The sequence below is a fragment of the Panthera tigris genome, chromosome C2, assembly GCF_018350195.1.
Source record: "Panthera tigris isolate Pti1 chromosome C2, P.tigris_Pti1_mat1.1, whole genome shotgun sequence".
NCBI classification, from domain to species: Eukaryota; Metazoa; Chordata; class Mammalia; order Carnivora; family Felidae; genus Panthera; species Panthera tigris.
In genome coordinates, this window is record NC_056668.1 from 104093174 (window position 1) to 104118161 (window position 24988).

At 41.2% G+C, this 24988-nt stretch overlaps 1 protein-coding gene across 4 annotated transcripts in view; it reads right to left on the reverse strand.

Moving 5' to 3' along the window:
- Nucleotides 1-431: 431 nt before the first annotated feature.
- The window catches only part of LOC102960073 (schwannomin-interacting protein 1), a 122235-nt gene continuing 97678 nt past the window's right edge, over nucleotides 432-24988 (reverse strand). For all 4 annotated transcript variants that reach the window (XM_042998930.1, XM_042998931.1, XM_015539314.2 and 1 more), the window contains 5 exons: nucleotides 9805-9922; nucleotides 8403-8600; nucleotides 7375-7498; nucleotides 4841-4934; nucleotides 432-1070 (listed from right to left, as the gene is read on the reverse strand). In XM_042998930.1, coding sequence (XP_042854864.1) covers nucleotides 1019-1070; nucleotides 4841-4934; nucleotides 7375-7498; nucleotides 8403-8600; nucleotides 9805-9922 — 586 coding nt within the window. In that variant the 3' untranslated portion in view covers nucleotides 432-1018. The remainder of the gene's footprint in view (nucleotides 1071-4840; nucleotides 4935-7374; nucleotides 7499-8402; nucleotides 8601-9804; nucleotides 9923-24988) is intronic.

Genomic DNA, 24988 nt, shown 5'->3' on the forward strand with positions numbered 1-24988 from the left:
AAGCTCTCACAACACCAGGAGCTAATAGTAACGTGCTAATGTTCCAGATGGGTAACTGAGCACTGACCGAGGTGCTAGCTCTAACACTGCTGAGGTTGTCTTCTTTGGATCACACACACACACTTGCTCACATAGTCTCTCTCTCTCTCTCTCTCTCTCTCACACACACACACACACACACTTGCTCAGTCTCTCTCTCTCTCTCTCTCTCACACACACACTTGCTCACATAGTCTCTCTCTCTCTCTCTCTCTCACACACACACACACTCACACACCCTTCACAATCTCCCCGGCAATTCTCTGCATTGCTTTCCCCTGCAGTACTTTTCTCTTCTCACTGACCAAATCTTCATGGTGGGGAATTTGGTGGAGGAGGTGTGAAGAGGCGAGAACTATATAGGGCTTGCTAGTGAGCAAGAAGACATATCATATGAAACAAAGTTTTCATTTTTATTTTACATATTTATACATAAAACTTTCAAGGAACCCTCTGAATCCAACAGAATGTGAATAGCACATCTAAAAATGAACTTCAGGTAGTCAACATTCACAAAATGTTGAAAACTGATTAAAATATACATATTACGGACAGCTATGACTTCACTACGAGGCAGGCATGTATTTTTTGACTTGTATAGCACCGTCATTTACAGTTCTTTAAAACTACAGTGAAGAATGAAAGTAGTCAATGGTAAAATACTGCTCCAACTTAAAATCTCGAAACAAATAAAAATAAAGTTAAAACTACCCTCTTTGATTAACCATGACTAGTGATGGTGTCAGTACTGTACATTTTCTGTAACAATATTTTATTAAAATGCCTGATATTTAGTGGCACAGTAAAAAAATTAAAATAAATTAAGAAGCAAAGGCCAATCACTGGACATTAAGCTTCAGACATTATCAATGACTAACACTGATATTTTGTTTGTTTCTGCGCCACCTTTAATAACAGCATTTTTACAACCACAGAAGCAAAATAAATTCTAGCTTGTCCTCTGGTCGGATGGCTTCTTTCACTTCGCGGGCATTTTCTCTGCCATGTGCTTCTGCTGACTTTCGGCATGTCTGTAAAATTAATCATACAATTATTTAGTGCTAAGAAGAGAGATCCAAACTGCTTTCTGATCTGTAGCTAAAACAATCCCACAAACTGAGGTTCGGAGTTACTCGTAATGAAATCAAGAGAATTAAGAAACAGAGCTTAATTCAAATGGATTTGTCCTCTTTAATTTTTATATTCTAAGTAAGAATCTTTTTATTTAATAAGTTACTAGATTACCCTGAGAATGGTAGATGTCACTACTTTTGAGAAGAAAAAGCACTGTGTTTAAAAAAAAAAAAAAAAGAGTTAAGTATCTGGGGAAATTCATCCAACAAATGTTTGATATGTTTCTATGTGCCAGGCACTGTTCCTGGTGCTGTGGATTTGGTGAGTAGACAATGAGGTCTTTGTTTTCGTGGAACATATATTCCAGTGGAGAGAGACAAAAAAGCAACAGATAGCAAAGCAGAAGATAGCAGAGAGAAAATAGTTCTAAGCCAAAAGTCAAAAAAAGGTGTCATGGTAGAAGGTAACTACATGACTACTTTATTTGAACACATGCACACAGACACAAATATAAGCATTAAAAAGGCTACTGACAGAAATCTGAAGCCAATGATCCAGTTCCACTCTTACAGAAGCTAATGTCTTCCTAACAAATGTAGGTCTTTGCAGATGCCAAGATTTTCCATGTTTGCATACTTCCCTCCCTGCCGCCCTCCCCTCCAATTAATCCAAAGGGCATGATCATGGCAGTGAGGGTAAAAGTAGGGTGGGGTGAGTCTTCTTATTCATCAAGCCCTATTATTGCCTATAAGCCCCAAATTCAGCCAACCCAGCAGCTGGCCAGTGGAGACAGAGGGGGAAAAACGGCCAAGCTGCTTACATCACTTGAATGGCTACTAATTAAACATTTTCCCAGAGAGTGGTAGGGTTTGACGTCTGCAAAAGACAAATGTCTTGAAGGACAATTCTAGGAATTTATAAATTTGGCAAGAGAAAGTCTCTAACGCTGTAGTTTCCAGCTGTAATCAAAGGTTCAGGGGCAGTTTTTGTGTGCTGCCTAGACTTGGGTAGTCAATGACGTCAAGTTTAACTCACTGGTTTTGTGCAGAATGTCTCCGATCTATGGCATAGGGACAAACCACAAATACTTTCAGAAATAGGGAAGTGACAACAGTGTCCTTGCCATATTCAACAGCCTGCAAATAATTGGTGATATTCATTTAACAATAAAGTAACTTGGGGAAAAGATATCAGCCCTTTATTCCTAAAACACAATGCCCTGTAGCAGACCATCTCATGGCCCTGTTTATGTGTATAAAACAGGCTTGATCATTTTTATCAAGTGGCTTATGGGTCTCATTTAAATTCAGCTCAGAAATATTTTGATGCCCACTGAGCTAAGATTCCACTGTGGCTAATTAAATTATAGTTTCTAGGGGCACCTGGGTGGCTCAGTCGGTTGAGTGTCTGACTCTTGCTTTCAGCTCAGGTCATGATCCCAGGGTTGTGGGATCAAGCCCCGCACTGGGCCCTGTCTGAGTGTGAAGTCTGCTTGCGATTCTCTCTCTCTCTCTCTCTCTCTCTCTCTCTCTCTCTCTGCCCCTTTACCCTTGTGCACACTCTCTCTCTAAAATAAATTTTTTAAAAAATTATAGTTCCTACAGCAGTTTTAAAATATGTATCTGTGTGTATCTGTGCATGCACATGTGTGTTTTTCTGAGAGAGAAGGAAAGAACAGGAAATAGCTTCAGAAAAGCTGGAGAGCTTTGAAAAATCCTAATGCCCAGGCCACCCCACAGAATCATTAAATAAGAATCTCTAGAGGTGGGACCCAGGCACCAATGGTTTATAAAGCTCCCCAGGTGATTCCAATGTGCAGCTGAAATTGAGAACCACTGATCTAAACTGACACCAGGAATGGAAGAACGTCTCATTATCTACTGGACAGGTAAAGGGAACAGGTGATTAGAACTTCCCAGACGGTGCTCTCGGCCTTCTGGGATCAGGCTGCAAAATTCTGACATTGCTACCTTTAGGTACGTTTAAGTATCCTCAGATCCCCTCACAAGCAAAGTTATATTGTGTAGCCAGGAACGGACATAGGAACTTCTCCCCACCTGCTCCACTTTAAAGGGTTCCTCTAACGCCTTTAAATTAGTAACTCCTCTCCTTTTCACCCCTTGGTTCTGCCTGCCCTGTTTCCCATGGTCACACCATCTGAAAGGTATTTAAAAAACACACTGTAAACCTAAGTACAAGCTTAACATTTGAGAGAAAGGCAGAGTCTCTCAGTGTCTTCCCTGCAATGAGGAAAGCAACATGCTTTGGGGAGTAGAGGAAAGGTCTCTGCTATCACAGGCAAGTCACAGAATTTGCAAAAGAATGTACATATTTTTTTTTGAAGATTTAGGTTTTGATCTTATATTTCATGAATGATTTCCCATAATCTTCATACCTATTTACAAATTTCTTAGGCTAACAAAAAGGGATTTGTCTTACAGTTGTTGGAGCAGTGCCTGAATACCTCTGTAGGTGGCAATAATATTATGTGAGTGTTGTTGTGATAGTTTAGATACAAGTAAATATGCTGAGGAGTATGAGGCCTTCGGCTTTTTTGTTTTTTTTGGGGGGGGGGCGAGGCAATAGAATATCCAAAGCATACAACAGAGTACTGCCCATAGGTCTTTAAAAAAGAAAGAAAGAAAGAAAGAAAGAAAGAAGGAAAGAAAGAAAAGCCTAAACATAGTTCTTTAGCATTTATTTTGCTACCAAAACTATTTTTTTTTTGCTTTTTAAAAAAATTTTTTGGTTTATATTTTCCAAAACTATTTTAAAACACCAAATATAGAAAAATATTTTACTCCATGCTACACATTGAGAAGAGGTCCTGTGGTAGGTGCTAAGCACATTTTCACTACATATGTTTTCAAGCTTCTCTTGGATGGTTCTGGATCATGTGGTTAATTCCTTATGTTATTGAGACAAGCAGTGTTCTTCTTCTCCCTGGGGAGTCTATTACTCTCTGAATACCATTTCTGGGATTAAGAGTAATTATTACCTCTTGGTTTAAAGACTTCATACGTACTGTCTCAGGAAAGGCACCAAGGCAAACATGAGATCGTAGGAAATACAGTATTTCATGTACTTTATATACTTGTGGTGATAGGCTTTTCTACAAAGAAAACTACTAAGAAATGCAAGATCTGGACTGGCATTAGCCTAATTTCCGTATCCCCCAGGAGAGGAAACATTCTTTACCTCTTTATAGAGAGGTGCTTGGAGCCAGGCCCAGCTAGAAACTCAAGTGCTGGGGTTTCCCCATGGAGAGAGCAATCTGGTGGCCCTGGTGCTGTGGAAAGGTGCCAGTGTTCTTGCCTTCTGGACATGGCAGATGTGATCAAGAGCTGGGTCACATAACAGCAAATGCCGCTCTGTGGCACCTATCACCTGCCAGCAGGGAACAGCTCAGGGCTAACTCCCCAAGGGGACAGTCCTTCAGGAAAAAGTCCTCCTGGGCCAGAAATGCCGACCTGATTTGGGGGAGGCGGTGTAGGAAGTTCTACTGCATTGACAACCCATCACAAAGGGAGGGTGAAAAGGCAATGCATTTGGGAAGGAGTTTTGGCCACTTCCCCTCAGCTAAGCAGCTGACATCGGCAGAGATTAGGTGAGTTACTCATGGAAGTAAGGGGAAGAAGTTCTCTGGGGCTCGCTCTCGCCCCAATTCTTCAACGTTAGGCCATCCTGGGCTCCTTTCCTTCTTTGGGAAGGGGGAGGCGTCACTGACCTGGTCAAGTCTTCGATGTCCACCAGCATGGCATCTTGCTCTGTGTGCAGCTCATCTCGGATGAGCAGCAGCTGGACCAACTCCTCATTCAAGCCTGGAGCAAAGGAAAGAGCATTTAAAAACAGATAAAACTGCATCAAAGTCTGTATGTGCAGCTCTACAGACCATTATACAAGTTACTTTTGCTAAAATTTAGAATTCTTATGTTAGCTTTTCATAAGCCCAGGAGAAGTCATCAGTCTGCAGACATCACCAGCTCGCATAACTATAGAAGTGTTGGAAGAAAAGCAGTGAAGTATGAAGTATTTCCATTTACGTTCACGTTAAAGTGGGAAAAGAAATCGTTAGCTGCTAGGAAAATAGCTTGCTGGAAAAAGCAGGATTTTCCTTGGAAGAAACGTGCACACAAATGTCTGGGGCATGTTAAGTTTTCCACCTTCCATCCTGAGGACACTCCCACCACCCGAGAGTTGGAGGGACCCACTGTACCCAAAGTGCTACATCAGACGCGCAGCTAGAGGAGGTGACCCACGCATGCTCCAAGGCTTCCTACGGCCCGCAGAAGGAACACCCCTCTGTGCAGGCTGTTCTAAGTCATATCTAAGTCACAGCTACAGATACTGGAAAGCTAGATTTGTTAAGACCCGAAGAAATAACTTGCAATCTCTGGATGAGGACCAAGGAAAATATTCCTTAGGATTTATACTGGGAATAAAACACAGATGAACAGATACATTTCTAATCCTCCTGAAATCCGTGCACCAGGTTAAGCTGGCTTCTGCTTCTGAAAAATATGAACAAGCAGAAGGGGCTGTCTTATTGTTTTCCCCCTTAGATCGAAGCTTTTAGGTCCAGACGCATGGGAGATAACATTCATTTAGCAGCAAAGCTCTGGGCCCAGAAACAAAAGGAAGGAAGGAGGTATTCAGTATTCAGCCAGGTCCTCCTTGGAAATGCTTTTAGAGATCCTGACTTCAAACGATGCATTGATCTGCCTTTAGTTCAGACTAGTTTCCAGTTTAAAAAAAGGGAGAAAAAAAATTATATAAAGAGGTCTAAATTCATCTACTACTGAAAACAGCTAGATGACAATTTTAGTATTTAGAAGTCTAAGGAAGATATTTCAGTGGTAAAATATCAGAAGGCCTTTCACATCCTTGAAAGAATAATAGTCCTAGTAATTTAGTCTCAACTGAAATTACAATGTAGTAGAATTTTTAAAAAAAACCTGTGAATCTATGCTTTCCTAATTAGAATGTTAAACCCTTTCTCTTGATTTTAAAACAACACTGAACATATTAGCTTAACTCTGAATACGTCCATATCTTTTTCAGTATGTTGTTAGGGAAGCTTTTTTTTTTTTATATTTAAAAAAAAATTCCACTAGGATAGCTTTTTATACTAGCTCTCAGTAGAGGGCCCACGTAGTGCATGGAAATTTTTTTCCCCATAGGATGGTTTTAACTTTTTACCATGGAAATTTTCGAATTGATACAAAGAGACTGATTTAATGAATCTTCATGTCCCATGCATCCAACCAGCTCCCCAAATCACCAACTCATGGCCAATCTTGACTCTTCGACCTCCCCTTCTCCTACCAGATTAGTTGAAAGCAAATTTCAGACAGCATATTATTATTTCATCTGTAAATGTTTCAGTGTGTATCTCTAAACAGAGTTCTTTTTTTCTTTTTTAGTTAGCATAACCACAATACCTTCAGCATATGTAACAAACAAGTGCATCTTTAATAAAACATTCCATCCGTGTACAAATTCCTCCGTTGGTCTTAAATGTTTTACAGTTCGTTTGTTTGAATGCATTTGGTTGGCATGTCTCTTAGGTGGTTTTTAATCTGTAAGTCCACAGGATTTTCTAGAATCACACATTCCAGAGGCTGGAGGGCACACGGTTCAGTTGGACTAACCACACCGCCCACACAAGCATGTTTTGTGTTCTTTCTCTCATCGGGCTCATTTGTGCTCTGCACAAGCAGCCACCTCAAGTGAGCACCTCTCATTTACCACCTACTTGGCACACTTCTGTCACAGGCCCTTCTTTATTCTGGAGGAAAGAAGGCCCGTAATTTGCCGTCCTGTAATTTTCACATACCGGTCGTACATATTTCCCCCACCTCGAGTCCCACAAAATAAGTTGAATTTGATTTGAAGACCTAACATGAACGTATGTACAAATTATGTTGAGGGAATAAGTGCCTAATCAATGATGTATAACTACGAAATTATATTCCAGGAACAGATGCTGTGAGCCACATACACACCAGGCATTGTGCCAGGCGCTGGGGATCTGAGATGAATAGAAAGGCCCTATCACCTCTATGAACCTTGAAAAGTTCTTCAAGTTTCTGACCCCTTTACAGTAAAAAAACAAAAACAGAGCCTTGTGATTCTCTTCCTTCTCTTGCAGCACACAGGAGGAACCCAATGAAACAAACAAAGGAAGTGAATCAAAGAGGTCGTAGTATCCCACGAGATTTCACATCTGACCCCCCATTTCCAAGCACACCGTACTCTTACTTTCAATCTGGGAATGGAGATCATTGACTATCACTTGTAGCTGCCCAAGAGTCATGTCCCGTAGGTCAGTGGGCTTTAAACTCCTTTTCATCAGGCATTCACTTATATGAGGCATGTGTGGCAGCTGAAGGTACAAAGGGAAGAAACGGAGGTGTGAACAGAGCAGCAGGTACACTGAATGCAAACCACACTCTCACCCGCCCACTTCAGTTTAGGTTCTGGGCTCCAGAGCCTTCCCAGGCTGACTTTTCCCGTGCGAGGGCCCCCCACACCCGCACCACACTGTCTACGACACTATGGCACCAAAATGCTACACTACTCTAATCAAAAGCTTTCTGATTGGTCTAGAACACAGGCTGTGACAACCCTGAATCGATTGTCATATCCACAAATGAATGACTAGGGAGCTCAAGGAATAGGAATGACATGGATAAAATTAATAATATCAGTTATTCATCAACTGGTACCGTGTTAGGAGCACTGTGCTGTGTCTTTGAACGCTTTGTTCACGGAACTTCCCAGTCATGCTCTGACACAGGCGTTGTTATCCCCATTTTACAGATGACAAAACTGAGGCTTATGTAACTTGCCCAGAGCCCCACAGCAGGTCAATGGCAGGGCTGGACTCCCAAGCTCAGGGCTCTTATCCACTATGCAATCCTGTCTTCGCTGAAAGGTGGGAATGAGAGCCAAACAACAGCGAGTTCTGCCACATCAGAACCAATAGGTTCTAAATGGATGGCCTTAATGGCATTAACATATGCCCATGACAGCTAATATTGCTCCTAAGAAATACAGTAGATATGAACCAAGAACAAAGTTTACTTTTGTGTAATCTGTTGCTATGCATCTTTCAGCGATACAGTAGGAAGGAAAAAGAAACGAACTCAAATATTTCTCAATGACAGTACTTTTTACAAACTGCCTTGTAGAAACCCAAGTTTGCATAACTCTGGGAAAGAACTGGAACAGCGTCAACCGTTTGCAGCCACCAAACACTTGCTGGCGTTTCAGTGTTCGCTACTTACGAGATCAGCGACGGGAGACTTTTTCCTGTTCTGTTTTTCCACTTCTACTTGCATTTTGGCCATTGGTTTGGCCATGGCTAGGGCCATTTTGGCTTCAGCTTGCAATTTCTTTTGCCTTGTGAGGAAATCCATGTCATCCAGGGATTCGGATTCCTCTTCAGTCGTGTCTCTATCGGAATAGGAAGAACTCTGTTTGCTCTGTGAAGGGAAAAAGAGCAGCCCTGAGCTTTCTGAGCTTTCAGGTACCATCTTTGGAGATGGCTACAGTGTTCCCTGATCCCGCTCGAGTGACTGAGGGTCCCCGTCACCGATGCGACTCGCCACTTGATTTGGTCTGTACCAATCTCAAGTAACGTTAAAGATGGTTTATTTTTGGGGCGCCTGGGTGGCTCAGTCGGTTAAGCGTCCGACTTCGGCTCAGGTCACGATCTCGTGGTCCGTGAGTTCGAGCCCCGCGTCGGGCTCTGGGCTGATGGCTCAGAGCCTGGAGCCTGTTTCCGATTCTGTGTCTCCCTCTCTCTCTGCCCCTCCCCCGTTCATGCTCTGTCTCTCTCTGTCTCAAAAATAAATAAACGTTAAAAAAAAAATTAAAAAAAAAAGATGGTTTACTTCTTCAGTGCCACGAACAGGCTCTGATTTTAGCAGAGTAACATGACAACAGGGAGAATCTATTTATGACAAACTTGAGACGTTTCTTTGGCTCGTGGTCTCAAAACTTTCCTGAAGTGATCAGACACAGAAAAGTAACCCAGAGCTAAGGCAGTGAGTGTGTTATTCTCTAGAGTGTTCTCTGGATGGGATGTCAGGTATCCATTGAAGTTGACGTTGCACTGTGCTCATGGACCAACACGGTTTCCTGTTGGTTGATCTTTGGTAAGAAAAGTGATAGAGACTTCACAGAGAGGAAGGAATTCCAGCAATACAGTCCCGGGATCACTAAGCCACCTTTTGGAATATGTGTGCAAGGAATGAGTAAGGAATGCTTCACACACATTATCTTGCTGGTTTCTCAGAGCAACGTCTCTGGGTGCTGGCCTTCTCATCCTCACCTGGATCCCCACCCTGCCTTTTAAAACGTGTCCTACCGCTGGTCTGTGCTTAATACTTCTAAGCCCGATGGGGAAGCATTAGTATCTAGCACAAATTATTAGGGCACATGTGATTTCTCTCATGGTTTAATATGAAAGTGGTTGCTAACTTTAACAAGCGCTTATGTCTCCTTATTGTATCACCCTTGTGATTTTTCAATCACTGTCAAATTTTAGGAGCACGCTATGTCGAGAAATGGCAAGAGACATTTCTTTTTGAACCTCTGCCATGTTTTTTTCCTGACTAACAACAAAAAAAGAAGCTAAATGTCCAGGAAAGCACACACGCACAGCTCTGGTGGTATTGGACTCACCATGGGAGACAAGGGGGTGTCCAAGCTGGTTTCAGTCTTACTGTCATCAGCGTCGCTGTCCTTATCACTGCCGCTGTCGTTGACAAAGCATATCTGCAGGTTCATCCCACTCTGCAGGCTGGGCAGAAGCAAACAGGACACTCATTCTACTCAGCTGTTTGTTATCAGGTGGCCCTCATCAGAGCCGTCCGGTTTCATTGACAGAAAGCAGTTTCATTGTGTTCTTCGCACGGAGAAGTGAGTGACCAATATTACTCCCAACTTACAAATGGTAACTTTTACTGAAGGAGAATAATGATGACTTACTGAGTTGAGAACTTGATAAATGATAAAGTGATAACTTTTGCTAATATTATATTATTTTTTTCATACCAACTTCATGTGAAGTGAAAGACAATTTAAATCCACATATAGTAGCACCTAGCACCATACCAAACACAGCTGTGCAAAATGCAATGTGTCAAGTCACCGAGTTTACATTCCTGCGGATAAAGATGAATGGGGTCCTCAGGAGAGTAAAGCTGCCTGGTGTCATCTAGTGTCCTGTCCGATGGGGACAATTCAACGAAGCTCACCAGAGCCGGCTTGCCAGGGCCACAGCTCCCTGAAGAAAGACTCCTTTTTTCCCCCAGATACACAGACTAGGATTGCCTGAAGGAAAACTACGCTTAAAGCAAATTGCCAAAAGCCAGCCAAGGGAGCCCATTTATGTCATTAAAAAAACATATACCACAGGTTCGTGCCAGAGAAACTTAAGGAAGCCCCAAACCCAGTCAGAAGGGCACAGCCTTGTAACACAGCAGACTGCCTCGCGTACACAGAGCCTCAGAAGTGGAGACTTTTCGGGAGCTCATTATGTTTGTGGTGAATCCTGCAGCTCCATGAGTGATGTTGCTGGAGATGTGGCCACAGAGGGTCACTGGCTGTGTGTCTGCTACACAAGGGCAGACAGTGGATTCAACTCAGTGTCCTAACTTTCTTTTGAAACTGGACACGTTTCAATACTGTTCTCCTATAAAGAGTCTTTAAAGAAGCAATTTTTCTTTTTTCCAAATGTTTTATTTATTTTTGAGAGAGACAGAGTGTGAACAGGGGAGGGGCAGAGAGAGAGGGAGACACAGAATCCGAAGCAGGCTCCAGGCTCTGAGCTGTCAGCACAGAGCCTGACGTGGGGCTGGAACCCACGAACTGTGAGATCATGACCTGACCCAAGTCGGATGCTTAACTGACTGAGCCACTCAGGTGCCCCTGAAGAAGTAATTTTTCAAGCATTTCCTGTTAGTCCCAGTCTGTGCGTAAGCTTAGAAAAGGCGAAGGAGCCTCCTAGGCAGCAAGAGATCATAGGGAGACCGTCTAAGCCAGGTTTAGGAAGCCAGCACTGAATTGCTCTGGCATTATTACTATCACAGGGAGAAATGTAAAGAGTAACTGATCTGGTAGTTGACATTAGTATCTTTTTCTATTCCATTGGGTAGGGATGCTTTGTATAAATTGCTCAGATGACTCATATCAAGTGATTCTTTGAAAATGACACAGAATCCAGAAAGAAAATCTACTGATTTAACACAGGCACCGTCATTGTTATATGTATGCACTGCCACCTATTGGTACCTTCTGTAATTACTGCAGGTCCAGGAAGGAAAGGCAGCCTTCCCCTCAGCAGGCTGGCTCTGTTCCCCGCCTGCCTTAAAGAGCCAGGCCCTTGCTGGAGGCAGAAGGCACAGGTTCTGCTATGATCAGTGCAGGGAGCTTGGTGTCGGTCAGACTTAGGTTCTGAATCCTCACTTCTTTCCCGGGCCCCTTACTTAACTTCTGTGAAACTCAGTTTCCTCATCAGTAAAATGGGGTGAATAATTCAGTGATTTGTAAGAAAAATGAAAACAGCTCAGAGTGAGGCACAGGGCAGGTCCTCTGTACATATTCATTATCCTCCTTTTTCTACTTTCTGAAAGCCTGGACAAAGGAATACAGAATTTTAAAGGTGATGCAACTTGGTAAAGGGACCTCTAAAGTCACTTACTCGAATACCTTGCCTGACCTTGAATACCTCTGAAAGAGTGTCCTCAAGTTGTCTTTAACTGTTAGGCAGCTTGGACTTTTACTGAGCTGGAATTTATCTCCTTTTAATTTTCTTCCTTTGGAATTTTTTTGTCCCTGGAGAAATCTAGTATGTTCACATTACCCTTCGATCCCACATAAATTAAGTTTTAAAATTAATTATCTGTAGTTTGTCAACCACCCCTTCGATCAACCCATTTCTAACATAAACCTCAAGATATATGCATTGGAAAATAGTGGGAAGTAAAACTGCAAATGAAAAAAACACATTAAAAGCATATTTTAAAATAAAAAAGACATTTTAAATTAAACCTACTTTGAATCTAGGATTATGTTGCATTTTCTATTTACTGGATAGCTAAAGTCTTGAAAAGAAGTGTCTGTCACTGGATACCCAAATTATAAAAATATAATATAACCCACGATACCATTACCAAATAAGGTTTAAAATATCCAGGGATATACATTTTCATTCTGAAAAAGGTCTGACTGTAAATTCTGTTGTCCTGCCCCCAAATGACCTTTGTGCTTAGGATCAACTCAAACCTAAATCAACCAAACCATACAGCATATCTAACTCAGGAAAGTCAAAGGAAAAAAAAAGGGGGGGGGGGGGGGAAAGATTCTGACTACTAAGTCAGAATGAAATGAAAAAACACCTCAGGTAGAAATTCAGAAAATCGCCTTAGTACCACATTATCACCGTGGGAAACTGAACAGAGCTTCTTATGGGGTGAGACTTATAATTCCTTATAGCGGTAATCACCAAGAATGTTACTCTCAGGGAAAGGAAATTATATGACATATCAGCTAATGGTTCAGAGGGGATTTTAGTAAAGACATCTTAAAATGGACTCAGGTTTCAAGAAGGATTTGTTTGCCTTTAGCCTTTAAGCAGGCTTTAAGATGAAGGCGGCTTCGGGGAAACTCCATCACTGATCTCAAGCAGCAGCCTGGCTGGGGGGTGAGTGGGGCCCCTGGCGCTCTCGAAGGCCTCTGTGTCACAGCGTCAAGAAATGATAACCCCTGTTCTGGGCCCCTTCCCCACCCGCCCCACCCATCCCCCCACCCCCGGGGGAAGCTTGGCTGCTCTAGGCTCATCCCTGCAAGCCGGAGTCCCTGGCCTCCGTCCCTTACCCTGCAGTGCATCTGGCCTCACTTACAACCAGGCTACCCAGTCTTGCAAAATCCAAGCTGCCAGGGAGCGAATTTGCTTGCTTGCATCTCTCAGGCACAGTCAGAGGTGAAAACAAAACAAGATCATCATCATTTAATTAGCGATATAATTTAAGGTATCCAGTTCAAGGTTGCTTGATGTTTCGAGTGGCATTTACTGGAGCGTTGCATGCAAAAGGCTGCTTGACATCTGCCTTGCCTGTCGATAGGAGATCTGAAAGGTCTGTGTCCTGGTTTTCCTGGAAAACGCTTCTCCTTATGCACCATGAGCCAGGGAAAAACCCACACTGCAGCCCAGTTACTGACAGGGAGCCCTGGGATCTGGAAAGAGGGTGTTCTGGATGGAGAATGCTCAGAATATGAAGACACAAAGACGAAATGTGTCTTCTGGGCATCTCCGTGTGAGTGGAAGTGGCTTTCTTAGCGACAGTGCCTACTGGCCAGCATCAGGAAGGCATACAGGCGACAGGATGTTCAGCACCAACGTCTCCTTGGCTTTTAGAGTGAGGAAGACTATTTCTTGTAAAACATTTGTGCTGACTTCCAACTACCATTGCTGGGGATATTATTAAAATATGCACAACAAAGACAGGATGGCAGAGGTGAAAAGTTTTTAACTACTAAGAGCACGTAGCCAAGTGATAATATAATCTGGTATAAAGAGAATACTTTTTTTCAAAATACAAGGACAAGACCAGTTTATTCCCTGAGAGAAACGATGTGATTGATGATCCTAAAGTCTGCCGTGACTTGAAGTTGTGTGGTAGCCACTGTGAATCTGGCCTTGGTCCTGGGCCCTGGTTTGAGGTGACTGGGTCTGGGCTGTTCTGAGGCTAGTTGTGAATCCCAGAATTACTTGCTGTTTCTGATCTTAAAGTTTCTTTCTTTATTTTGAGACAGACAGAAAGTGCAAGTCAGGGAGGGGCAGAGAGAGAGGGAGAGAGAGAGAATCCCAACCAGGCTCAGCACTGTCGGTGCAGAGCCGGACATGGGGCTTGAACCCACAAACCATGCGATCATGACCTGAGCTGAAGTCAGATGCTTAAATGATTGAGCCACTTGGGTGCCCCAGTGTTTCTGAAATAGCAATCTCCCAGTACCAGCTTAGATCAGCAGTATCTACACAGAAGTGTTTAAGATTCTTTGGTTTTTACCCCCTACATCATCCCTTAGTTAACTTCACTTGAACTGTTGCAATGAATTGGAGTTTAAAATGATGTTTGCTTATACTCTCTTTTTGGGCTGTGCAACCACCTGTGGGTAACAGGCAAGGTAACAGTTACTCAGAGAAATCAAGTAAGTTCCCCACACCTTGACCACCTGATTTATTAAAATGGTCCCAATTCTTCCCCTCTCTGCACCTGCCGCCTCTGTAATGTGACTTTGCAGCTTCTCCTGTCAAGAGATGAGGTCTATTTCCCCACCCCTGGGCTGGCCTCCTGTTGTGTCTTGCCAGCAGGATGCATAGGAAGTGCCAGTGTTCCAGTTCCAAGTCTCCCCTTCAGGGCACCCTGCCACTGCCCTCAGAACAAGTCCAGGCTGGCCTGCTGGCTAATGAGTGACTTCCTAGCACAGAGTTCAATCAGCAGTTGTCCCCACCTAAGCCCCATATACAATGCAAGAGACAGTGTAGCCAAGGGCAGTCAAAAGTACCTCACCAGGTACATCTGATGACTGCAGGTACATCTGAGCCCAGCTCTGATCAGCAGAACTGCTCAGCCAACTTACAGGCTCCTAAGCGGAAATCAATGTTTATCATTGCATGTCACTGATGTGGTGTTTTTTTTTTTTTTAATTATATATAATCATTGTGGCAACAGATAACTGGTACAAGGTCACAAAGCAAGAGACAACAGGCCAAACCTCTGGTTTTTGAATCCAGGGCCCTTTTCCCCATACTACACTTAACCTCAGGTTTGAATTTATTAGATCTTGTCTGTATGTCTGGCAATTTAAAGGATTTAAAGGACTTCTACCTCCTGCAGTTGCATATAATTCTAAGGCAATTGTTTGGTTTTCCTCACGAAGCAGAGAGAGGAGGAACTTCCCATATGCTTGTGGATTTCAAACACACCTTGCTCATCTTCTATCCACAACCAGAGATGCCGTGAGAGCCACTGGCCCTGCCCTATCATTTGTTGTCAATATCTCCAATTAGTTTGTGACTGGGCCATTAAAATTATGTTATTTCCATTTATTTTAATGGATCTTTGATGCATTATTCAAAGGCTTTATACATAATGAATAATCACTCATATTTTTATAATATATCTTTTTCTATTTCATGAAACTTTTAAAAGGGAAGGAATAGATAATGTGGGTTGTAATTACCCAAAGGTAGCTGTAAACACATTTCATTTTTTCTAAGGATTTGTCATAAAGAAAGGATGTGGGCACAATTGAGGTTTCAGTAAGCTCCAGATGTCCTCAAGGTGTGACGGTGTCTCTACAGAATGTGCTGAGATGGGTTAAAATGAGGTGCTGCTAGTCCTTAATAAAAGACTTTTCCCATCCCCAAACCCTGACCCCTTCCTCTTCTGCTGCCTAATATTTGTTATTGTGAAAACACTATTCTAAAATGCTATTTTTTCTTTTACCTTAGTAGGATTGTGTTCATTTCTTTTGCTAAGTGGTGTGTAATGCATGGGATGATAATTTATTGGACTTTTAAAAAAGATTGATATTTACACAACAGGTGTGAATGGTGCTGGTCCAACATATACCATCACACTCACACAAAAGTACTGTAAATGACTTTTATATTAGAAAAGGGAGATTGAACTGTTCACTCATTCACTCATCTATTTCAGGTGATAACATCTCCGCGAACCCCATGGCACCAATAGGCTAGTGCTTTCGCCAGGACATACAGTTTCTAGTTTTCTATAGTCCCCACTACTCCCTATTGCCTTTTATCTAGGCTACTTCAATCATTTGTTTCCTGCTGACCCCTGAAGGCATTTTATAGTTAAGGGCCCCTATATTAAGTGGATGCATAGTTAGTAGCTGAGCCATGAACAAAAACCTGGTCTTTTAACAGGTACCAAGTGCTTGGATCATTAAATCATAATGTATAAACAGAAATGTGGCATATATAGAGCATCGGAAAAGAACTCAAAAAACACTCAGTAGACACTCCCTATATTAGATATGAGAAAAGAATACTTTTACTACCTGGACATTCATTACTACATAAGGTGTTAACCAAGAAGGGTGACCGAGCAGGAACTACAGAAGAAAGGACGTCTGGGTGAAGCAGGGGTGGGGGAAATAAATGCAGGAGAGATGGGAAAGCCTACCTTCCAGCAGGCATGTGTCCCGAGAAGTAAGTGGTAGTTTCAAACTATGTGCCAAACAGAGGACTGGGGAGAAGAGAGGACATCATGTCTCTTTATGTCCCATCCTGACCCCATATCTTCTAGGACTCAGGCATTTGGCAGCTCCAAAGGTGACTGGAGTGTAAATGGACCGCTCTGGGTTTTTTTCTTTCTCCTAATCCTGTACATAATCTCTTTTTCTGCTCCCTTTTCTAAGGCTAGATCTGGACCTTCCATCTGTACATGTCCACATGATGGCTGGTAAGCATCCAACACCACATGGCCACAGAGTCTTATTAACTGATAGAAAGGAGAACTAGCCGTCCCCAGCTTCTCTTTGGTGAAGCGTCACAGCCCCTGGATCCTAACCCGAGTCTCTCGAGAGCTATAAATACTTGCGTTCCCCAGACAGCCGTTGGTTCTAATTTCACATCAGTGTCCTCCAGTTTCTTCACTAATGACCACTTAGATGTAATTCAATTTGGAGTTATAGGATCTTCATGATGGAAAAATGCATTTCACCAGAAATATTTTCTACCATGAACCGAAGACCAGAATGAGGCTTCTTCTGATACTAGAATAATGATGGAATGAAACAGTCATCTCTCTTAGGTGCCAAATGTGGTCTACTTACATTTTAATCAAAGCCAAATGATTTCTAAGCAATTTACACTCTGAAATAAAAAGAGTTAACATTTTTGGATCATCTACTATGTGCTAAGGCACTTCATATATATTCCCTCTACTCCTCAGATACCCATAAAGTAAGCATTATGACCCTCATTTTGTACATGAGAAAACTAAGGCTCAGAGATTAAATTACACAAGGTCACAGAGCTGGTATTTTACTCTGTGAGAGTCTGTTTTGAGAAGCCAGGGCACTTTAAGAAGGATAGAATAAGTCCATGAATGGAAGAAAAAAAAGATGAAAAAAGAAGGCAAAACAAGAACAAAACAAAAAACTGGAAACAATTCCAGTATCTAACAAGAAGAGATTAAGTATACTACAGTAAAATATATGATGGCCATTATGCAGCTAGTAAAAATATAATGATAGAAAAACAGTTATGAACATGGGCAAATGTTCCCGATATACTGTGAAGAAAAATCAGGCTATAAAACAGTACATATACTATGATTTCAATTTTGTAAACAAAAATGTGAAGATATATTATGCATAGAAAAAATGGCAGGAAATATACCTAGATATTTTTTGGTGGAAGGAATTCAGTTGACTTCGAATTGTTCTCTTTTGAGCTCCTTTGAGTTGTCATGTGTGGGCATTCAGCAGGAATTAAAAAGGGAAAAGGAGAGAGAATGGATGAGCTGATTAGCGCTTGTGTGTTGGAGAAAAGGTGAGTAGGATTAAATGTTTGACAGCTGGAAGAGGATGGTTGTGTGTCTGACTCAAATGGAGGCTATGCACGGAGCATGAGTCACATATGAGTCAGGCCAGGCTTTTGTTCTTGGCAGGGGGCTGGGGGCGGGAGATCCTCTTGAAGGGCAGCAAGAAACATTTTCTTATAAGTGAACGTTTCTGGAGGTGGACTCTTTGATTCAACCGTTCACATCCCTTCCCTGCCCGGTCTGGGCCCCCTTTTTCCCCCCTTGGATCTGCAGTAGATTACAGACTCGGAAGTAATTGATATACATTTAAATGTCTGTCTTTTTAAAGCCAGACTGTTTAATTACTCCTCTCGGCCCGGACTGGGTTTAAACTTGCATCCATCTGACCTGCTGATGAATTTCAGCTGCTTGCTGCTTCCTGAGTTGGGTGATCATGTTCCTGTGTCTGGGGTAAAGACATGGCAGTTGGAGAGTCATGCCTGTGCATGTGTTTGAGGAGTATGACTGGATTTGGAGACACTCTCCACAGCAAATTCTTTTACGCTCTTCAATACTGAATCACTGCTTTCACCACTTTTTATATCATGTTTAAAAACAGTTGGGGCTACTATTTAGGCTTGGTTGTAGAGTAAGCTTTATCTCGAAGACATTCTCTTTCATGATTTCATGTGGGGTCACTCAAATTATATGCAGTCATTAAAAAGAATGCAGTAGATCTGCTGAATTTCATTGATTCCATGAAGCACGGTTGTTCATATTTTGGCGTCTTTAAAGTCAGCTGTCTCACGATCTCAGCCACCCAGGCGGCTCGTGGCATGACTGTTTCACTGAGCTGTAGCCCCCTCAGCCAACAAATCAGTTAAGGACCACTAATGAAGATGTGGGCTCTGGCAGTTCAGATATTCGTGCCTTCTGGTAAGAACAGGAAAGCTCCAGCATCAAAACCTGTAGATGAAGGGCCAGTGGCTTGAAAGGTGATGCACAGCATCTCCCAAGGGCACAGAGGGTGATGTTGTGGGGAAGAGCAAAGACGGACAACTCTGAGGGAAAGTGGTTAAGTGAACAATTGGATTCTGAAAGTGGACTATCTTAACCAATGTATTTTACACATTTTCTTTTTTTTTTTTTGTATGTACAAGACATAAGTGATAAAAGTGGATATCCAAATAAGTTTAGAAGACTTCTTTCAATAACTAAAATAATAATTCTAAGTGTTAAGGAGGCATGCATCACCATTCAATTGACAGTGGTTTTTCAAAATATCTTCCATGGGTTTTTAATACACGTAATAATCCGAACGAGAACAATCTGAAGGAGGGGCACCTGGGTGGCTCAGTCAGTTAAGCGTCTGACTCTTGATTTTGGCTCAGGTCATGATCTCAGGTTCGTGAGTTTGAGCCCTGCATCAGGCTCAGCACTGACAGCACGGAGCCTGTTTGGGATTCTCTCTCTCTGCTCCTCCCTCAGGCGTGCGCACCCTCTCTCTTTTCAGAGACATGAAAAAAAATTTAAAGAACATTCTGAAGGGCACAGAAATTTTTTTTTTTTTAAGACTGGACAACAGGACTGTGTTAAACCTCTAGATGACATAGCTCACTTGTGGTCAGTGGGAGTTTTCTTGTAGCAGCGAATCTTCTGTAAACTCTCAAAGGAGTCTGGTCTTCATGTGAACTGCGTGTGTCCAGACACATGTGTGCAAGCACCGTCCAAAGGGAGCGTAAACCGCAGTAATAAAGTAATAAAGTCATGATAACTTGTCAAAGATGATGCGCCAATGAAAAATCATTCCTAGAAGCTCTTTTAATTAAACATTTAGCTGTCCACTGGAGCCATTTTTAAATATAAAATGCAGCCCTGTGGCCTTTTCCTCCCTGCCTCCCACCCTTTCGCAATAGTTCCGACAATTGAATTCTCATTGGTGATAATAAAAAAATTCATAAGGCAGGGTACAGCTGGTTCTGCCTCTAGCAAGATGTCAAATTTCGCTTGCACAAAATTAATTGCACCTAATTAAACTGGGGTCATCGGCATTATTGTAAAGTGAGGCTATTTATTAGACAAAGAAAATTTCACAAATACCAATTTGCTTTTCTTTCGGGTTTGTGAAAGAGAAGAATTGCTTACATAATTAAATTTGTTTTGCCATTTTAATCTTATTACTCCTCAAAAGACCCACTTCACATCTTGCTTCACTTTTAAAATTGGGTGATATTTTAGAAAAGTAGAGGTAATCCTTGAAGGAGGGCATAAAAAAATGATAGGTTTTCTGTATGCAATAGTTTATAAACTACCGTTTACCGTGATGTGTATCTTGGAATTACTTACATGAAGGGTTTCCTAAGCAAATTATTAGTTCACATGTACGAGATTGAGATGAAGTCTAAAAGATATGCTACATGTTATAAATAGGTTGTGACCATATGCACCTATTCAAGAAAGATGCCAGTGAAAGCAAATTCCACTGTGTTGAAGTAGGACAACCTCACCCATGCTGGGTATATATGACTACACTGCTTATTTCTTCCAGGAAATAGTACAAAAATTATTACTGTTAGAGACAAAGGGATGATTCACTTTCCTGGCAAAATGATGCTTGTTCAACTTGGGATTCCGTGGCAGATTATATATACAGATTCTCAGTTCCTCATATTCAAAGCTCCTGTGAGTCAATTTCTTTCAAGCCTCTCTGGATCACTGTTATCTGTCTAGCTGATACAACCCCCTGGGCTATGGTGCCCCCCTTCCCGGCCCCTATCCCCACACCAGACACAAAAGAAGGTGGTAGGTATCTATTACTGGTCTTGTCTTAGTCGCTCACCAATAAACCTACAAGATCAGGAAAGAAATGAGTTGCGGATATTGGAATGGTTGAGATGAGTAAACAGTAATCATTATTCAAACCAGCTGCTCAAAAGCTCTCTGGGGAATTTCTGTTTTTCATAATATTTACAATGTTCGGAGAGAAGCGTATAGCCTATTTTGGCTACACCTTCCCATCGTATACTTTATGAAAAAGACTACATTAAGCTGTATTTCTATTTATATGTATGCAAATAAAACCTGTCTTGGGGTAGGGTAAGAGGTAAGAGAGAGGTTTATTTTGTGGTTACTCTGAGAAAAGGAGAATGGAGGCCGCACATGTTTTCTCTACAATGTCAGATCAGGTTGTATGTCTGAAAAATGAAAGGTTTCCTAGAGGTCCATTACTAATGACCACTCTGTCTTCTGTTCTCATAGCAGCCAGGCCAGTTTGCATTCCTTTAATAATGCTGAGCTATATAAACTCAGAATCCAAAATATAATGATGATTCAAGATTAATGTGGTCAATGAAAAATATTTTATAGCAAAGTATAATACTAGTAGTAAGAGAAAAGGAATTATTTTTTTCAAGAACATGACTACACTGAATATTTCTTAGAAACCTATTTCAAAAATATAGTAGGTAATTCACTTTCCTCATTTCCCTATAAGCCTTTGTAAAGCTTTCGCTGAAACATTTTCAAATAGGAAAAAATAACAAAGGTCATAAAGTCTCAGTTTGAAAAGGTTGATTATGTGTGGATTTTGAAGAAAGAAAAAAATGGCATTTCCTATATTTGCTACATTTTGGTATAAGTCAAATTTAATAATTTGGGTTATGAAGCAATATAAAAAATTCCTTTGCTGCAGTATTAGGCATGAAATGTCTTTATGGGATTACTGGAAGCCTAGCCTACATTTAACAGCTTGTCACTCTTTTAAAAAGTGCTCTGGGAGACAGCACCAATTAGAAAAATTCAGTGGGGCTGAAATGCAAAAGACAATCGAGAAGGACTTACACTTGCAGGAGCAGCTCAAACATGTCTTCCCAGAAGACCCCTCTGTTACTTCATGATTTTCCACACAACGTGCATGAAGTTAATTCTTACAGGTAAATGCATGTTCTTTAAAATACATAAACAGAATTCTATTATTTTGCCAAAGCTTCCAAAACTGGGGTGGGTCTCGTCTTAAAAGTAGGCTCAGCACTTCAGAATGTATTGCTTTTGGCCAATTAATTTTAAGCCCTTGGCCTCATTTAAAATGGAGCCCTGAGCTCTTTGGAATCACCCAGTCGAAAAGATTTACCTGGTTCTGATTAGCTAATAATTCAACACATGTACTCTGGTGCATTTTGGAGCACTGTATTAGTGGGCTTGAAAGTTCTAACATCCTTCAAGTCCTTTTGTAAGTAAGAGGTGAGGTATTTCTAGCTCAGTGAAAAATTTCAGGGATTGTAATAGGTTAGAAAAACAGGGATGGGGAAGGTGGGTTATACAACTGCAACTGAACATTTCCTGAGGCTTTTCTCTTACATTTTGCTGACAAGGAGGGGATGATAGTCTTTGCAGACTTCCAATTTACAGGGAAAAAGTGGTATTTCTTAGAAACATTAAGTCTCATCATTAGCCATCATCTTAAAGGGTATCCAAAAAGTCATTGTGTTCTCACAGAGTATGATCTCATCCCAGAATGTGGAGATGAAAACATCTGAAAAAAAAAACCCCAGGATATAAATAATATTCCTTATGGCAAGTCAACAAGTGTAGCTTGTTATGAGTGACTGTGAAGTACATATATGTTTAGATAGCTGTGTCTCCCACGGGGGTAGATGACTCAGTGATTTTTCCAAGCTTGCTCTGCCTAAAGAGTTTCAGGTGGGCTTTGGAGGCGTGTAGGGAGTGATGGAGAGAGGCAGTGAAATGGAGGCTTGGTGAGGGGCACTGGAGCTAGGACATGCAGAGTGGCACTGAAGGGAAATGAGGAGGGGAGGCATTTTCTGGGCAGGGATATCCCAGACCCTCTTCTTCGGTTATCCAGAACCAAAGGAAGATGGCTTTGTTTTACACACGGGATTTCTGCACAGGATTTTATTTGAGAAGATACTTCAGCCATTAGAAATAATGAAAACCTGCATGATACTTCTAGTTCAACATGGCATTTTGAACATGGGCATTTGTCAACTTGTTCTTCTGAAATCCTAGTAAGATAATATTAAGAGAAGAAAGAAGGTACAAACCTCCTCGGACAAAGAAAGTGGAAAAGGAGATAATAGTGCACAAGAGAGTTTGAAAAAATGTTGGAAGATAAAATGAGGATGGGTGAGAGGTACTTGAGTTAAAATTTCAATTTGCTGGGTGCTTGCACAGATGGCTGGTAGAGGAAGCCCATGCATTTATTTGCACTGCAGAGTCCAGACACGCTCAGGTCCACCTGAAGGTAGGGGAGTGGGGTAGGATTACACACAAAGAAAAACTGACTGAACAAACTGGAAGGACTATCAGACGCTCTGTTGGCCCCGTCTACCTGTGGCCTGGCAGAATGAGGAAGTTTACTGTCTTGCAAGGTTGAATCAGAGGAGCTCTGAAACATGGCACACTCAGACACAGCTAACATGTCATATGGAGCACCCTTCACTGACATCAAGGGAATTAAGTAACATTCTACATGTTGAACCTTCAACCATTCCCCTGCTAGAGTCTTAAAATACTGGCAGCCAGGCTCAAAGCTCCTCAGGACAAGGTTGGAGAGTTCTCTGTGGCAACTTACAGACCATACTTTTATGTAGATGCCCCCTAATGAAATAGCTGCATTTTTATTTGACCATTCTAAGGGGAAGTTCACCATTCTTTAATTCAACAAATATTCAGTAACTATATATTAGGCATTATTTAGGCAAGAGTTATGGTGGTAAACAAAACAGACAAAGACCTGCTCTCTTGGAGCCTATATAGACAAAGAATGTATTAAAATACATACACATATATACATACACACAATATATACATGTACGTATATTATATATATTATATGGTATCAGGTAGTGATAAGGATCACAAAGAAAAACAAATCAGAGAAAGAGGATAAGCAAGGTAAGAGGAGAGGAAACTGTCAGGGGAAGGTCTCTCTGAGGAAACAATATATGTCACCAAGCCCAACCAGAGAACTTGCCCACAGCATTTAGCATTTTACACTGAATTGTTGATGGAGAGAAATCAAAACAAAATATAAACTCAGAAAAAATCATGGACAATGTAGAAATCAGAAGAAAACATCTTAAACAATTTACCTAAAATTAATATCTACAGTAAAATGAGGAAGTATCATTTCAAACATTTTTGAAAAGTTAAACAAAATGGACAAAATCTTAGAAAAATACAACCCATCAGAACTGACTCAAGAAGAAGTAAGAAGCGTGTACAATCTTAAAATCCTCCAAAAAAGGAAGCAGTTAAAGCAAATACACAAAGTAAATAGCAGGCCCAGATGGTTATACAGGTGACAAACAGCATATTATGCAGACTTTTCTTAGACACTGCAAGAAGGAACAGTAGCCAACTTATTTTTAAGCCAGCACAGTCCTGATACAGAAGTGAGGAAAAAAATACTATAAGAGAAGAACACAGCAGACCCATGTCACTCAAGAATATAAATGTAATAATCCTAAATGAAACATTACACAAAAAATTCAATACTATCTGAAAAAAATCCAACAAATTTTGCTTTATACTAGGTATGCAAGGATTGTTCAATATTTTAAACTATACATGTAATTGATTAATATATTAACAGAGTAAATCATTTAATGACCTCAAGAGATGCAGAAAAAGCATGTGATAAAGTTAGATACCTATTCATGAAAAAAATTCTTTGTAAATTATGAATATAAGGAAACATAATTAACTCATAAAGAGAAACATTAAAGAAAACCTAAAATTTACATCATCCTAAGTGAGGAAACATTAGAAGTGTTCCATTTAATATGAGAAATGAGCTAAAGATTCTAACTACTACCATTTTTTTTAATGATTATTTTTGAGAGAGAGAGAAAGAGAGAGAGACACAGTGCAAGCATGGGAGGGGCAGAGAGAGAGGGAGACAGAATCTGAAACAGGCTCCAGGCTCTGAGCTGTCAGCACAGAGCCCGGTGTGGGGCTCGAACCCACGGACTGTGAGATCATGATCTGAGATAAAGTTGGATGCTTAACTGACTGAGCCAACCAGGTGCCCCTAACTACCACCATTTTTGATTCTCAATATATTAAGGTCCTAACCCATACAATAAAAGAAAAAAAAAAACAGGAATGAGCAATGGAAAGCAATAAATGATAAACGAAGCTGCTCCTTTTGGATGATATTGTTTAAAAATCCAAAAGAATCTAGAGACAACTTTATGATAAGTAACGGGAGGGCAGAAAAGTAATAGAAACAGTATAATGAAGTGGATGGATATAAGATTAGTATACAAAGTAAGCTGCATTTCTGT